The sequence below is a fragment of the Neltuma alba genome, unplaced genomic scaffold (assembly GCF_004799145.2).
Source record: "Neltuma alba isolate B1F8T4 unplaced genomic scaffold, ASM479914v2 tig00003107_pilon, whole genome shotgun sequence".
Lineage (NCBI taxonomy): Eukaryota > Viridiplantae > Streptophyta > Magnoliopsida > Fabales > Fabaceae > Neltuma > Neltuma alba.
This window is the reverse complement of record NW_021633141.1, coordinates 10,646-26,217: the sequence shown is the minus strand read 5'-3', so window position 1 is coordinate 26,217 and position 15,572 is coordinate 10,646. Positions and strand designations below refer to the sequence as shown.

At 35.0% G+C, this 15,572-nt stretch overlaps 1 protein-coding gene across 1 annotated transcript; it reads left to right on the top strand.

Annotated features, from left to right (window-relative positions):
• The first annotated feature begins 2,451 nt into the window (after positions 1-2,451).
• On the top strand, positions 2,452-13,675 carry LOC114740314 (protein SIEVE ELEMENT OCCLUSION B-like). Its single transcript, XM_028928438.1, has 7 exons — positions 2,452-2,679; positions 2,789-2,878; positions 2,994-3,390; positions 5,998-6,049; positions 6,144-6,201; positions 12,858-13,331; positions 13,418-13,675. Exons 1-7 carry the CDS (start codon positions 2,452-2,454, stop codon positions 13,673-13,675), a joined length of 1,557 nt encoding a protein of 518 aa, XP_028784271.1.
• The last annotated feature ends 1,897 nt before the right edge of the window (positions 13,676-15,572 follow it).

Here is a 15,572-nt window from a genome sequence, read left to right as displayed (position 1 = left end):
CCCTAATTCTCTTTTTATTGTGCGAATAGTACGTGGTAATATCCGACTGTAACAAAATATTTTTTTTTGAAACATCATGATTATCATCGTGTACTTGCTTTCTTATAATGAACAAAAAGTCTTATCTCTCACTCTTTTAATACTTTTGAAAGGCTACCTGCAGTTCTAATTATAAGACCTTGTTTATACATTATAAACATGATCTTATAATTATGACCAAAGATAATATGTTAATACTATTTTAATGAGTAGGTGATATTGGCTTATTATAGTTTATGACATCGCTTCGGACTTATTATAAGTCACTTGCGGAGGAAATTTTTTATTCTAAATATAAGTCATCACTTATTGGGTATTTAACCATCATTTTTTAATTGTATCTTTATTTAATTTCTATTAAAAAGAGATAGACGAAAAAAGATGTGAGAACGATTTATACATGCAAAAAGAGGGGAAAAAACTTTAATAAATGTATATTTACAAATTTTTATCAAGTTAATAATTTTTTGATATACAAAAATAAGTACGAGTGACTTATAATAAAAATTGGGGTAGTATAGTTTAGGACAACAGTTTTACAGACGCCTAACTAGAAGTGGGTATGAAAATCAATCAACTATCAACTATCAACTATATTCTTGAAAACTTGTAATACCCGATTTGGTTTTAAAAACGGGTCGGGTATGATATGATGCAATCTGAATATATTTAATTAATAAGATTTGAATGATATTTAGATTTGATTGGGATTTGGGTATATTGAATTAAATAAGAAGCATTATTATTAGATAGGATTTGAATCATATATTGATTAGGATTTGAGTATATTGAACTAAATGAGGAGCATCATTATTAAATAAGATTTCAATTGGAGGCTCACACGAAGAAATTAATAATTAATTTTGAATTTGAATAATATTTTAATAGGGATTTGTATATATTAAATTAAATAGGGAGCATCATAATTAAATAATATATCAATTGGAGACTTAAATGGAGAAATAATTACTTAATTTTATTTTTTTATGTTCTTTAATTTTTTTTTTTTATGTTCTTCTTAAATTCTGTATCTCTAATTCAAATCACATTTAAATGAATAAAAAAATCATACTCATACAAAAAGTGAATTTTGAGCTAACTAAGATAATACAATTTATTAAGATTTAAAATCTAATAAAATATTTTAATGCGTGCATGGCACGGGGAAAATTTTCTAGTTTTAAATCTAAATTTGGTGAATTTTAAATTTCAAGTGCTTTCAAAATTTCAAACTAACTTTATGCAATTTGATATTAACATGTCAAAAATTTTAAGATGAAAAATTTAAAAAAAAAGTTTAACTATTACATGCAGACACATGGATTTTATATTGAATTTTCAAAATTGGACAGTGATATAAAAAGTTACAATTGATGTTTGAACATTTAATATAAAATATTAGAAAGACTTGTTATAAAGATTTGACACTCACCTTCTTCATCAATTTATTATTGACAAACCGTACCTTAATTAAAGTATTCTTAAGTCATTTCAAAATTGAAATTGACCTTTGTCGAGCTGAAAGTATTAATGATAATGCTCTCCGAAATTCGAAATTGTGTTGTTATCAGACAATACTATAATTTTAAATACTCAGTGCTTACGCCTTATGAAACATTAAATTCGCAATAATATGTAATACGTGTCGCCCAAAGCATAAGTAATTATTTATTAACAAAAACAAGAAGGTAAATAGTAATTTTCATGGCATGCTGCGTGTTAACTTATAACTGCACAGCAATAAAATTTTACACACTACACTTTGTCACGTGATTATTAAAAATAAAAAAATCTTATATATTATTATTAGGGGGTTTGGCCGCCACAGGTTTCAATGACTTCCTTTTTTTCTGGCCGAATCAATTACTTCCTTTTTACTCTTAGAGGTAGGATATTAATTAACAAATAAAACTTGTCTAGTTTCTGTACAGCTGTGCATCAAACCCCTTAATAATGTTACTTGTTCTTCTGCCATCACTAACTTGTTTTTAATCTTCTGTCTTTAATAAGTTAAATTAATATATCTTCACACACACGCACACACTCTTGCCTAAACCTGAAAACACTGTCTTTATTAAATTCACATCTTCCTTCTTTGCATGATAAAATAATATTACCTTTGGTCCTAATTATAAGACCTCGTTTAAGAACTGGAAGTAGTGCAAACCATATCCAGGTTTTGAATCAGAAGGATCCGGAAGACATTATTCCAGATCCACCTCGGTAGTTTCAATTGTTCACACTCTATTATTATTATTATATATTCATTAATTTATTATTATTTATAATTCTACCACATGCGATTTATGGCCTATAAATACGCCATGAGAAGCAGCAAGCAGAGCACAGCAACTAATCGTCTCCTTATTATATTCTCTTCTTCTTATATCAGATTATCCGACACTTGCAGACATGTCGTCGATTAAGACGTTAGATCCACCAGTGATGGTCGTTTTCAATTCTTCATCTTCGTCGTTGGAACAGATCAACCCTTTCACTGCAACTGATGAAGCCATCTCCAACCACATCATCGTAATCCATGACTCGCAGGCCCCCAAGTACGATGTCGCTTCTCTTTACAATGTGGTCTCCAACATTGTCAAGAACTCCACTCACATCGGCACCTCCCTCGATCTCAAGGTTCTTAATTTCTTCACTTAAACCCCATTTTTCTTACGATCGAATACTTTCTGTTTGTTTATTAACTGACTATCATCTGTTTGTGCTTGTTTGGATATTATTCTAACAGCGTCCCAAAGCTGTTGAACTTGTGGAAGACAAGGTTCCACAGTCCAGTTCCATGCCACCTTTCAGTACCCTCAAACAACTTGCTTGTCAGGTCATTATTTTTCGTTTTCTTGTTCTTATATTCACTTTTCAGATCTGTCTTTTCGAAAAAAATAACAAACTAGGTGGAATGGAAGAGACTGGATACTAATAAATTGGTATTATAGATGACATGCAAGCCTTTTGAGAAATCTACGGCATACCAGAGAGTAGTGGGAATTCTGGAGAAGCTTGAAAGGTACGCGTGGGACGCAAAGGCAGTGATAGCTCTCTCACCTTTGGCTTTGGACTTTGGTGAAACTTGGCGTCTGTCTCTCATGGAGCCTACCAAGGAAAATGCTCTTGAGCTCCATATCTTCAGGCTTGGGGAAGAACCCAGGCCTACCAAAAGCAACTTAGATCTCATTACCACGTTGGTTGATATTACATTCAAACTTATTGAGGGGATTTCAACATTGGAGAAGAAGATCGCCGACAAGAGTCTCAGCCATAAAGATGTCCCAACTTTGTATGCTGCTCCTCGAGAATTCTATGCTTACTGGGCAATCTTGGCCCTTCTTACTTGTGCTAATCGATGACTGAACTGTGGTATTTTATTTCTTTCATCATCTTTATGCTTTCTCGTTGCTCTGGATAATAGTAAAGTGATAAATAGAGGAGATGAAACCCGCTTCAATTGGCGTTATCTCACTTTTTTTATACTCCTTTGGTCCTAAATATAAGACCTATTTTGTAGTATAATTATATACTACAAAATTGGTCTTACATTTAGGAATGAAGGAGTATAACAAAAATAATTTAGGCGACACTTACCAAGATTAGGTCATGTCATAGCGTAGATAATATTAAAACCCAATCCAGGTCGGCTAGTTATATCAGTGAACTCGTAAGCCAATCCTTGATGAGCCTAAAATGACATCATCTTGAGTTATAAAAGAATAACAATAAGTTATTTTTATTCTTTAGTTACTCTATTTTTTTATTGTGTAATTTATGCATGAATGTTATATTTACTCATAAACTAATGCATTTCTATTTAAATTTAATTATTTTTACGGTTACATATGACTATTGTATGTTTCAATTAAATTATATTATTTTTTATCATAATTGGGTTGAGTCACTCCAACTATAGTTAGACCTTTTAACCCTTGAACCATTGTGTCAATCCATTTAACGACCAGTTTGATTTTCAATGCCTTATGTCAAAACTCAACAAGTGTTTATAGAGGTTCTGACATTGACATTGGAATTCAAACTCACTTCTTTGTGGCATGAGTCACATCTTTGCGAATAGAACCAAATTTTGTTGTTGCTTTTTTAATTAATATCATTATTGGGATCCAATTAAGATTTGGTCTTTCTAATTTCAAATCATTGGTTTTAATCCCTGTAGTCTCATATAGGCTTGATTTAAGTATAGGAATCAAAATTAAAACTCATTAAAATATATATAGATATCATTCGTTAAACTCATACAAAAGTTTATGAAACCATAATATCTAAAACCAATGCTTTGAAATTATTGGAACTAAAGCCAAAATTTAATCAAATTATAAAGCCTACCGATGATATGAGCCCCTTTATTTTAAAGTACAACTCTATGAGGATTAATTCCGTTTTCCAGATTTTTGTTCCTGATGCGTGAAGGTATATACAAATTAAATAAAGTACCACATTCATCATTAATATAAAAACTAGTTGAAAATTTGATTTGATCCTAAATATAAGACATCAATCTTCTTTGTCCCTCAAATTTGTAATTTACTCTTCAAGCTAGGTATCCCTATTGATCACACATGTCAAGAGATTTTCATTCAAGAGTAGTCACAATTAAAAAAGAGATACTTTTGGAAAATCTCCTCATGTTTACGACACATAAGTAAGTTAACTAATTTTCTTAATCTCCTCAAATTAGTTAAGTGACTTTAATTATCTTAAGTAGATGAGGTAGTAATTAATCTTATTTTTGTGTACGCATAAAACATTCTATCACCATTTAATGGGAAAGAGCACAAATTCTTATGTTGGGAATTAGATGCAAATTCCTAAATAACTTTACAGCGGGTGAAGTTAAAGATGATGGGTCACACTTGTGAAAAATGAATTATGTATCTCCTTGATATCACTTCACCCCATGATGATGAGTATGCTAATAGGTGGGTGTCACTTCTATCTTTCTCTTTCTGATCTCTTCTTATTAATATTATCTCCTTAAGTAGTGATGAAAGGAACCTAAAGCTTTTTACCTACTTTTTCCTAAGAAATTTTTTTGAAAACATTTTTAGAGAATCTGTATCCCTTCACAAACTTCAATTTAAATATATGCTTACAATTATAGATCAGATGAATTTTTATTAATGATATAGTCGTTGTATTTGTGAGGTTTTATTGCCTCGTGTGCTTTTTGAAACTGATGTAGGGATTATAACATCAAATCCGAAGTTGTTGGGAAGCTCAATCAAGTTCTTATGAGATTGAATAATGAGTTGACTTTTTTTTGGTGAAAAAAGCTAAGCGAAACTCAGGGCACTAAACAGTAACACTACGAAGCAAATTGTTACTCCCCATCAGGTCCTCCTCATATAGTCGCTTGATTTCTATTGGTGGCGCCATCCAAACGCACTTCCGTCTGTTCTGCGTTCAGCTTAATCGGGCCAATGCGTCCGCACACCTATTTCCTTCTCTGTAAACATGCTTGATTTTTATCGTCCAGTTTCTCTGCATCAGCTTCGAAATCTCCAAGATGATGTTTTGGCATCCTGGTATTACTTGATTTCGATTGATCCCATTCACTAGCTATTCCAAATCGCTTTCTACTTCCACCTTCCTGAACCCCAATTCCCAACATAGTCTCACTCCTTCTAACATCCCCCAACCTTCGGTAGCTAAGCTTCCGCACTCTTCCAGCTTCATGCAGAATCCTTTGAGCCATTCGCCTTCATCCCCCCTAATTACTCCTCCACATCTTGATAGATCTCTAGTACTTATTCCATCAGTATTAAGTTTGCACCAACCTGTCTCAGGCGGTTGCCACTTAATAGAGATGATTATGTTTTCCACCACTCTCATTTGATCCCCGTCCCAGCGTCTTCTATACGCAGTACATTGCTCTTGGATTTTTTCCCCTGGTCTAATTGGTAGCTTGAACTCCTCTGCATGTAATTGAAGGTTTATCCATTTCTAGATTTGCCAGCATCCCGTCGCAAATAGCTCCGGCCAGGTAATATCTTCTTCCTCCTTTCCTCTTCTCATGAGATTCTATGTTAGCCAATCGTCCCATTTTGCCTGAAAACTTTCTTTTTTCCTTCTTGCAGGTATCAATTGTCACCAAATCATAGCAGCATAGCTACAGTCTCTTATGGCATGTATCAGGTCCTCTCTTGACTGATTGCATAGCGGACACAGGTCATTACTACCACCCTACTTACTTGTTAAGGTCTTTGTTGCTAGCCTTTGGTGTTTCATTCTCCACATGAAGACTCTTATTCGTTCTGGTACTTTCAACTTCCATATTGCTTGCCACAGACCCCTCTCCCTCGTGTTTTCCTTCCTTTTCAACCATTTATAGGTGCTTGCTGTAGTGAATTCTCCATCAACAGATAAATTCCATCTTGTGACCTTCTGCACATCTCTCCCCGTATCAATCTCTTCTCCAGTATTATTCTCCTTTCTGGTGTATTCTGTTAGATTTTCTTTGTAGGAGTCCCATTATTTGTTCATTCCTCACCATAGTTGAGAATCTCCTGCTTTAGTGATTCTTGGTTGGCTATCATCCTGTCCTCTGCCATACTTTCCTTGTAGCACTTGAACCCAGAGTGCTTGCGGTTCTTTTTCCATCCTCCACAGCAACTTGAGCATGAATGCCTCATTCATTAACTTTAAGGATTTAATATTCAGCCCCCCTTGTTCCTTTGGTTTACCTAAGGTTTCCCAATTTATGGCATGCCAACGTCGTTGTTTTTCCTTGGTCACCCCATATGAATCCTCTCTGGACTCTTTCTATTTTCCTCAACAACCCCTCTTGGGAGTGTGTCATGCTATATCGGATACAGTGCCATTGAGCTGGTGATGGATTTCATTAGAGTCATTCTCCTTGCTAAGGAAAGAGCTGCAGTTTGCCATCCACTCAGTCTTCTTTTCACCCTTTCCACAATGCTACTACATTTTTCTTTTCTCTTAAGTGGGAAAGTAATATTAGCGCCTAAGTATCTCCCCAATTCTTCCACCTGTTTAAATTTGCTTCTTCTGCATATCTCTTTTTTTGTGCTAGTATTCACATTCGCCAAGAAGTATATTTGTGTTTTCTCCGTGCTCACCTTATGCCCAGAAACAGCTCCAAATTCCTACAAACAATCAACAGTTAAATCTATTTGATTAGTATTAGCCTCTGTGAAGAGCACGAGGTCATCAGCAAACATCATGTGAGTGATAAACGGACCATTTCGGCCCGCTTTGATTCCTTTCCATTTTTTCTCTCTCACTCTATCTAGAATCATATGTGTGAGTTTTTCCATTCCGAGCATAAAGAGGTAAGGGGAAATGGGATCGCCTTGCCTAATTCCCCTAGAGGGGTTGGAAGCTTCTAGCTTTTCTCCATGCTATAGGATTTTTGTTGAAGTAGGAGACAAACATTCCATAATTCTTTCAATCACCTCATCTCGACACTTCAATTCCTCTAAGACATTTCCCATAAATCTCCAGTTTATTCTATCATAGGCCTTCTCTAAGTCAATGTTGATTGCCATGAAGCCTTTTTTCCCCCCCTTTTCTTTCTCATCGAGTGAATCATTTCATTTACAATGATAATATTATCATGGATGTTCCTTCCAGGCACAAAACTTACTTGATGTGGAGAAACAACTTTGGTAATCAACCGCTTTAATGTCTTGACCAGGATTTTTGTTAGGCATTTGTATATGACATTACACAAAGAAATTGGTCTAAACTGACTGACCTTTTCTTGATTTCTTTTGCATCCTTCCACATTTTATTGACCACTTTACACACGCTTTCTCCCACAATTTCCTAGTTTTTTTTTTATAGAAAATGGCAGGAAAGCCATCCTCCCCTAGTGCTTTTAAACTTCCAATTGAGAAAATGGCCTCTTTGATTTCTACATCATTTATTCTCCCTCTTAATTGCTGCCACTCCTTGTCTGCTACTTCTGGCCAAGAGTGTTTTGTGTAAATCCATCCTCTGTCCATCTCTTCCTCCGTAAAGAGCTTTTGGAAGAAGCTATTGATCACTTCACCCACTGTCTCTTTCCCTTCTACCCAATTTCCATCTTCATCTTTCGGCATTGTCACCCTATTTCTCCTTCTCTTAATTGTGGTCTTGGTATGATAGTATCTTGTGTTCTATCTCCATCATTCATCCACTTAGTTTTGGCTTTCTAGTACCACAACATTTCTTCCCTTTGCAGAATTTGGTTTAATACTTCTATTAAGTCTCTCTCCAAGTCCTCTAATTTCTAATTGAAATAATTCTGCTTGCTTCTTTGGATCCCGTTAATTCTTCTTATAAGCTCTCTCTTCTTCGTCATTATGTGACCAAAAGTGTTGATATTCCAATCTTTCAGATTTTTTTCTAGATCCTGTAACTCATGCCAAATATCTTTATTCCCTGTCCAATGTTCTTTCAAGTTCCTCTTGAAGTCATCATGTGTTAACCAAGCGGCTTCAAATCTAAATGGCCGGGCTTCCCTCTTTCCTTTTTCATTCAGTATTTTTATGAACAGAGGATGATGGTCAGAATTGATTCTTGGTCCCACTCTTACCGTAGCATCATTGAATTCATTTCTCCAGCTGTCATTCCATAACGCACGGTCTAGCTTTTTATACAGTCTGCACACTGGGTGTACAATGGGTCCCCTCCAAGTGAATCTGGGCCCTTCTGAGGCTATTTCTATCAACTTGCATTTATTTATATTGTCTTCAAACTTTCTACATCTACTTTCCTGTATTTCTCCACCACCTCTTCGTTCTGATCTGTTTCTTATGTCGTTAAAATCCCCTGCAACCAACCAGGGATCCTTTGTCCTATTTGCAATCCTTAATATATCCTCCCACATCTCTCTTCGTTCTCCTTCTCTGGGGCTTGCATATATCGCAGTGAACAACCAGATTCTTCTTCCTATTCCTCTCACTTCACAGTGTATATATTGCTTTTTTGTTTTAATTAGTGAGATTGATACTTGTGGATCATCCCAAAGAATCCATATTCCTCCTGACATTCCTTTTGCTTCCTTAATCACCCTGTTCTGGAATCCCATTCTTCTTATGGCTTTATCAGCAATCTCACCACTACATCTTGTTTCAACGAGAACCATTATGTTTGGTCTATACTTCCATTTAAATTCTTTAACCGTCTGTCCGAAAGCACTTCTAGCAGCACCTCTAGCATTCCAAACTATAATCATTGGATAACTAAGAGGTAGGACAAGGACCACTCACAATTATATTGACTCTAGAACTAGCGAGGTATTTGTTAGGCTCTCGCTGCTCTTAATCTCCATGTTGCCAACCTCTTCACCCCTTTTTTCTTGTACCTGGTGTTCAACATTATAAGGGCCCATCAGTTCGCTTACACTGCATGGATCTGGTGGTTTTTTCATATTAAGGTCCATCCTTCCATCATCAGTATTGGGCTTATCATTATTAAACTATTCCTCTAATATTTCCTCAAGGCCCAGTTCCTAATTTTCCCCTCGTCCCTTTTCCTTTTGTTTGCATATTGTGGTCTTGGTCTCTTGGCCCATGTGTTGTTGCTTGCCACTCACTTCTTCCTTCGGGCTGTATTCTTCACTTCTAAGGCCCACTTTCTTCTCTACTTCTTGATCTACTTTAGAGCCCATATCCTTTTCTCTCCTATTTTACCCCTGTGTCTCGCCAGCTTTTTGTAGGATTAAACCCTGCTTTTCCTATTGCTTCACTTGTTTGCTTATCCCTTTACTAGTCTCTACTCTGACTTTTTCTCTCCCTTTTAATTCTTTACTTGCAGATTTCCTTTTTCCCCTTGTGGTGGTTTTCCTTGTATTATTTTCTCCAGTTTCTCTTTCTCTTTTTTCCTCTTGGGCATTCGAGATGTTCTGCAACGGGGTTCTACCTACTATTTCAGTTTTCTCAATTCCCACATCTACTTCTAACATTTCCAACACTGCAAATCTTGAGTTGACCCCTATTTCCTTTCTTGTCTTTTCAGCCGTTTTTGTCTATGTTCTTACTTTTCCTCCTCGGTCTCCTACCCTTCGTCCTCTCCTTGAATCCTGTGCTATCATCCAACCTCTGTAGGTGTTTTTTGGTGATTTTTCCAACTCTAGAGGTTTTGTGGGTGACGCGCCTTTCCTTCTGCCATTCTCCTGCTCTTTGTTGGTCTCTTCATTAATTGGTGTTCCTTCTTGCTTTCGTCGAGCTGGGCAGTGATCTGTCGCATGGCCGAATTTGCCACAAGCAAAACAAATTAAATGAAGACCCTCATATTCCACCTTTAAGTAGTTTCCATCCATTGTGTAAGTTGGGAGCAAGGGTTTGTGTAAATCCACCTCCACACACATTCTAGCATACATAGTTCTCCCTTTTGTTAATGTCATCTCATCAACTTTTATAGCTTTATTGATTCTGTTTTCCAGATGATAAAAAAATTTCTTATCATAATAATCTCCTGGGAGCCCCGGTAACCTTACCCATATCGCCACTTTATGTATTTTCTCAGCCCATGGATTGAAATTTTGCTTCCACGTTTGCACAGTAAGATAGTGATTTTAGATCATCCATGGGCCTCCTTCCAAAGCAAAGTAGTAATCATCCAGCTCTTGGAAGGTTGCAATCATATATCCATTCCCGATATCTGAGAGATCAACTTTCCTAGATTTTCCCCACATCAGTTGCACCTTCCTTCGTAGTGGCATAAATCCAATCGTCCCTCCTAGCAGTTTTATGATGAGTGAATTTTCCCATTCTTTGGCCAATATTCGTTTCTCCTCCTCAGCAAACTCAATGGCTATGTTCCCTTCAGATTCCTTAATGCTGATTCCTTTCTCCATTTCTTCCGGATCTAGAGAGAGTAAGCATCCATCCCACTACTCTTTTTGGTTTCCTGAATTCCTTTTTGGTTCTTCATTGACGTACCTTGGTTTCAAAACTTCCCTGTAGGATAGCATTTTCTTTGTTCTATTTTCCATCATTTCCTCACCTGCATCCATCCATTCTTCAGCCCTGGTTATCGATGATACTTCCCCTGTGAAGCACCCATCCTTCCTCTGGAACTTACCTTTTCCGGAATTTATCTCTTATTTCCCCTTCCCTTTAGTTTCTTTTGGAGGTTTAGGCTCCTCAATCCTATTTCCCAAATCCTCTGGCATGCTCGAGTCACTCTGATTGCCCCTTATTGTCCCCACTTCATCATCCATCGGACGATCAGGTGGAAGATTGTGGGGGTTTTCGTCGTTTGGTAACATGGCAAGCTCACACAGATAATAATGAGTTGACTTTGATTAAACATGAAGAAGGTTACGGAAAAGAACTGTTTATGAGTTTTTCCAAGTTTTTAATAATTATTTTTTTAGCACAAGCATATTAAATTTCTTTTGAAGTACATGCTATAGATAGCATAACACTTAAATCTCAAAAGATGAATTTAGAAGCAGTCAGATCTAAAAAAATTTAGTAAAAAACGAGTTGAAAATATCAATGCAATCATACATGAGAGTTTCAATTGCAAATCTGCTGAAGTGACTTATAAGAACTTGAATGTCCAATTGACTCTCATATTGACCACTGTATGAATTGATATTTACAACTCATCTTTTAACAAAATATTACTCCTCCGGTCCTTAATATAGGACCCAATTTTTAAGTTGGTTTTGGTCCTAAATATAAGACCCATTTCTCATATTTATCAGTTTTCTCTAAATTACCCCTATAGATACTCTCTCACCCATAATCAAGTAGAAGAGGGAGAGGGGTATTAAGAAAGATGATTATGGTATTTTGGGAAAAATGTGTTACTTTTTTTATAATTAACTAACTTACCTAACTTCCTTAATCTAATCAAATTAGTTAAATGGGTCTTATATTAAGGATCAGAGGAGTATTAAAATGCCAAGTGTTATTAAATTTATTTTTGGGATTAAAATTGCCATTTTCCCTGTAATATATCCAACGCTAATAATGCTAGCTTCATTGAAATTTTCAGAAGATGCAAAAGAGAAAATATCATGAGAGCAGGCGCTTCTGTTTCCTTCTGGAATTGTGGATCTTTTAAAGGCTCTCATCTTCTCCTTGGAAATTATTGATCTGGGAATCTTCGACAACACTGCTCAAGAGTGGTCAGTTCTCAGAATTTTTAAACTCAATTATATAAATCGTTTAGGAAGAAAATAATTAAAACATTTCCATTATAAAATGCTACCTCCAGCCTTTAATATAAGAGCTAGTTGACTAATTTTAGTATATTAAAGAAGTTTGTTAAGTTAGTTATTTATAATAAATGTGTTATCTTTCTTAGAATACCTTTACTAATCATGTATATTAACTAAAACTACCATTTGATGGAATCTATAATATGTGTAACTACTACAAATAAATATGAAAGATAAAGTGAATTGGAATCTTATATTTAGAATAAAATTGATACTCAAACTAGCTTTTATACTACCTCCAGTCCTTAATATAAGACCTTATTTGATTTTTATTTTGATCCTAAATATAAGACTCTAATATATTTTATCTCTCATATTTATGTATTTTTTTCCAAGGTAGTCTTTCTAACAATAGTAATTCTAACCAATATACTTGATTAGTAAAGATATTTTAGGAAAGATACCACCTCTTTATTATAAATAACTAACTTAAGTTCTTTCCTTAATCTTTTCAAATTAGTCAACTAGCTCTTATAATTAGGATCGGAGGTAGTATTAATTACCGGAGGTACTAAGTAAATAAAGCTAGAAGTAAGATTTAATTTCAATAGTAGTCCCAATTCATTTGAAGATTTTAAAGGGTATGTGCTTTTTTGTGGCCAAATTTCAGGTAAGCAAAGACGTTGTGAAGACGAAGAACCTTTTACTGTTCATCTCCGGTCTGGACAACATCGAAGACGAGGTTTGGATTTTAAAATCTATCCATGATGCATTCAGAAAAAATAAAGAGAAACAAAATTCTGAAATTCTATGGGTTCCTGTGGTGGAGGAAACTAAGATAACTGATGATCAGAAAGAGAAGTTCAAACATCTAAAATCAAACATGCCATGGTACGTCTTCCAGGACCTGTTCGTGATTAAAGGCAAGATGGTATTAGGAGAGAAATGGCATTACCAGGGAAAGCCTATCGTTGTTGTCACGAACCCTGGAGGTGAAGTGATTCACAAAAATGCAATGCACATGATGTTTGCTTGGAAGATGGAAGCCTTCCCATTTCGAGCTGAGGATGAAGAAAGACTCTTCCTTCACTGGAACTGGTTTTGGAACGAAGCCACCAAAGTTTCTCCAAAAATTGGAAAATGGGTTGGTCCTCTATTTGATACTATTGAGAGAAAAAAATGTGTCTTTTCTAAAAGCCTAACTCACCATGCAAATATTATGATATGCAGATTCAAGGGGACACGTACATCTTCATTTATGGAGGGACTGATGTTGCTGGGACCCAGAGGATTGGTACACGGTTAGACTCCATTAAGAAGGACCCCATCATCAAGCAAGCAGACGCCATAATCGAGCATTTCAACCTCTCAAAGCTTGATCAAACCTCTGCAACCAATTTCTGGGACAACATCACCAACTCGATGTTAACCCGAGTTCAAAATAAGAACTATGAACGAGACACTATTCTTAAACACATCGAAACTTAACTTTACTGTCATACAAGAACGAGGAAACTTGGGCTCTCCTCAGCAAAGGGAACAACATGCTGGTTTTAGGGTTTGATCCCCTAATAACTAGTGTTCTCGAGGACTTTGATGAATGGAGAGTGAATGTTCAAGTGCTTCAAGGCTTTGATAATGCATTTATAAAGTATTACAATCAAAAGAAGGCTAGTGCTCCTCTTCCTTGTTTCCACTCCCAATTAAGCAATATACGATCAGGAGTTCCTTTCATGATCACTTGCCCTGAGCCATCTTGCAAGAAGAAGATTATGGAAGTTGAAACAGTTAGCTACAAATGCTGCCATGGGATCCATTATCACCATGCATCATCGGACAACGTGAACGGCGGCGTGATTAGGTCCCCACTTCTGAAAACCAAAACGACTCCATGATCATGGATATATCGATAAGCTAGCTACTTTGCTTTCTCTTGTCTGTATCTATAACATAATAATGAATAAATCATGTGTGTCTTTTATGCTCTATATGTACCTTTAATTTGTTGTGTGCGCACTGCTTTAGCTTGTTGTGCTGTAATTGTCTGGCTCGGCATGGATATTATGTAATCTATGTCCACAGTCCACTGCTATAATAAATAATCCAATTATGAAGTTATTCTGTCTTTTTTACTTTGGCAAGTTCGAAACTTGTTTTTCTTTAACAAAATTGACTCGAAGGGAAAGTATTTTGCATTTATAAGTATGGGTAATCTGACCCGGTCAGATAGATGCATAAAAAATACTCCCTCCCATCCTTTTTATAAGATTCCAAATTTTCAATTGATTTAATTCTTTTTATAAGATCACAGTCAGAATGTCTCAATATTAAATGTTTTTTTATATTAATTTTTTATTCTTTTTTTAACTTTCTCTTGTACTCGCTTTGGTCCGTATTATGAGAAGTATTTTAGGAAAAAATTTTGGTCTATCTTATAAGATGTTTTATTCTCTCTCATCAACTTTTTCTCATATATAGTTTAAAAAATATTTAATTTTTACATATTTATTATATTAAATTTAAATAATTTTAATTGTTTTTTAAAACAGCCTAATTTATGTAAAAGGATCTCGTATAAAAAAGGAGCGAAGGGAGCAAAATTGATTTAATTAATGAAATCCAGGTGATGTGTCGACATCAGCGTGTCATGGAATCCAGGTCATCATTTTTCCCCCATCCAAATCCGGATATTAAGGATATTCATTAGGGGGGGTTCAACTTGTCTTATTCTGGCTATCCCATTCTGATGCCGGTCAATTCGGAAGGGGACGAGACGGGATATAGAAAACTTTACTATTATGTTTGGATGGAGAGAAAATGAGAAAAGAAGAAAATTTATGAAGTGGTTTTTTTCCTATTTGGATGAGAGAAGAAAAGTGGGAGGAAAAAAAAGTTAGAAAGAAAATGAGATGAATCTTATAGCCCATTTTCCTCTCAACTTTTCTCTTCACATATGGAAAGAAAATGAGAAGAAAAAATATTTTTTTCTCTCTATCTTTACATATGTTTTTTCAGGAAAATAATACCTATTTATTTTTTTCACTTTATTTATTATTATCAAGTCTTTCTTCTGTGTTTGCTTGATTAAAAAATAAAATAGCTAAAATTACAAAAATCCTTTTAAAATGAACCGAAAGGAAAAACAAGTAGAGTTGTTGTTTTGGTTTTTTTAGCATTATATTACACAAAATGTTATTTTTTTAACAAAAATATTTGATATTAAAATATAATAACATGATAATGTATCTTTATCAAATAATTTGATTTTAAATTATATGATTATGTTAATGTAAATATGGTTTTTCATTATGATATTTGATTTGATTTTAATCATGATATATTTTGATATAACAGAAAGGATATTTTAGTCATTCATATATTTACC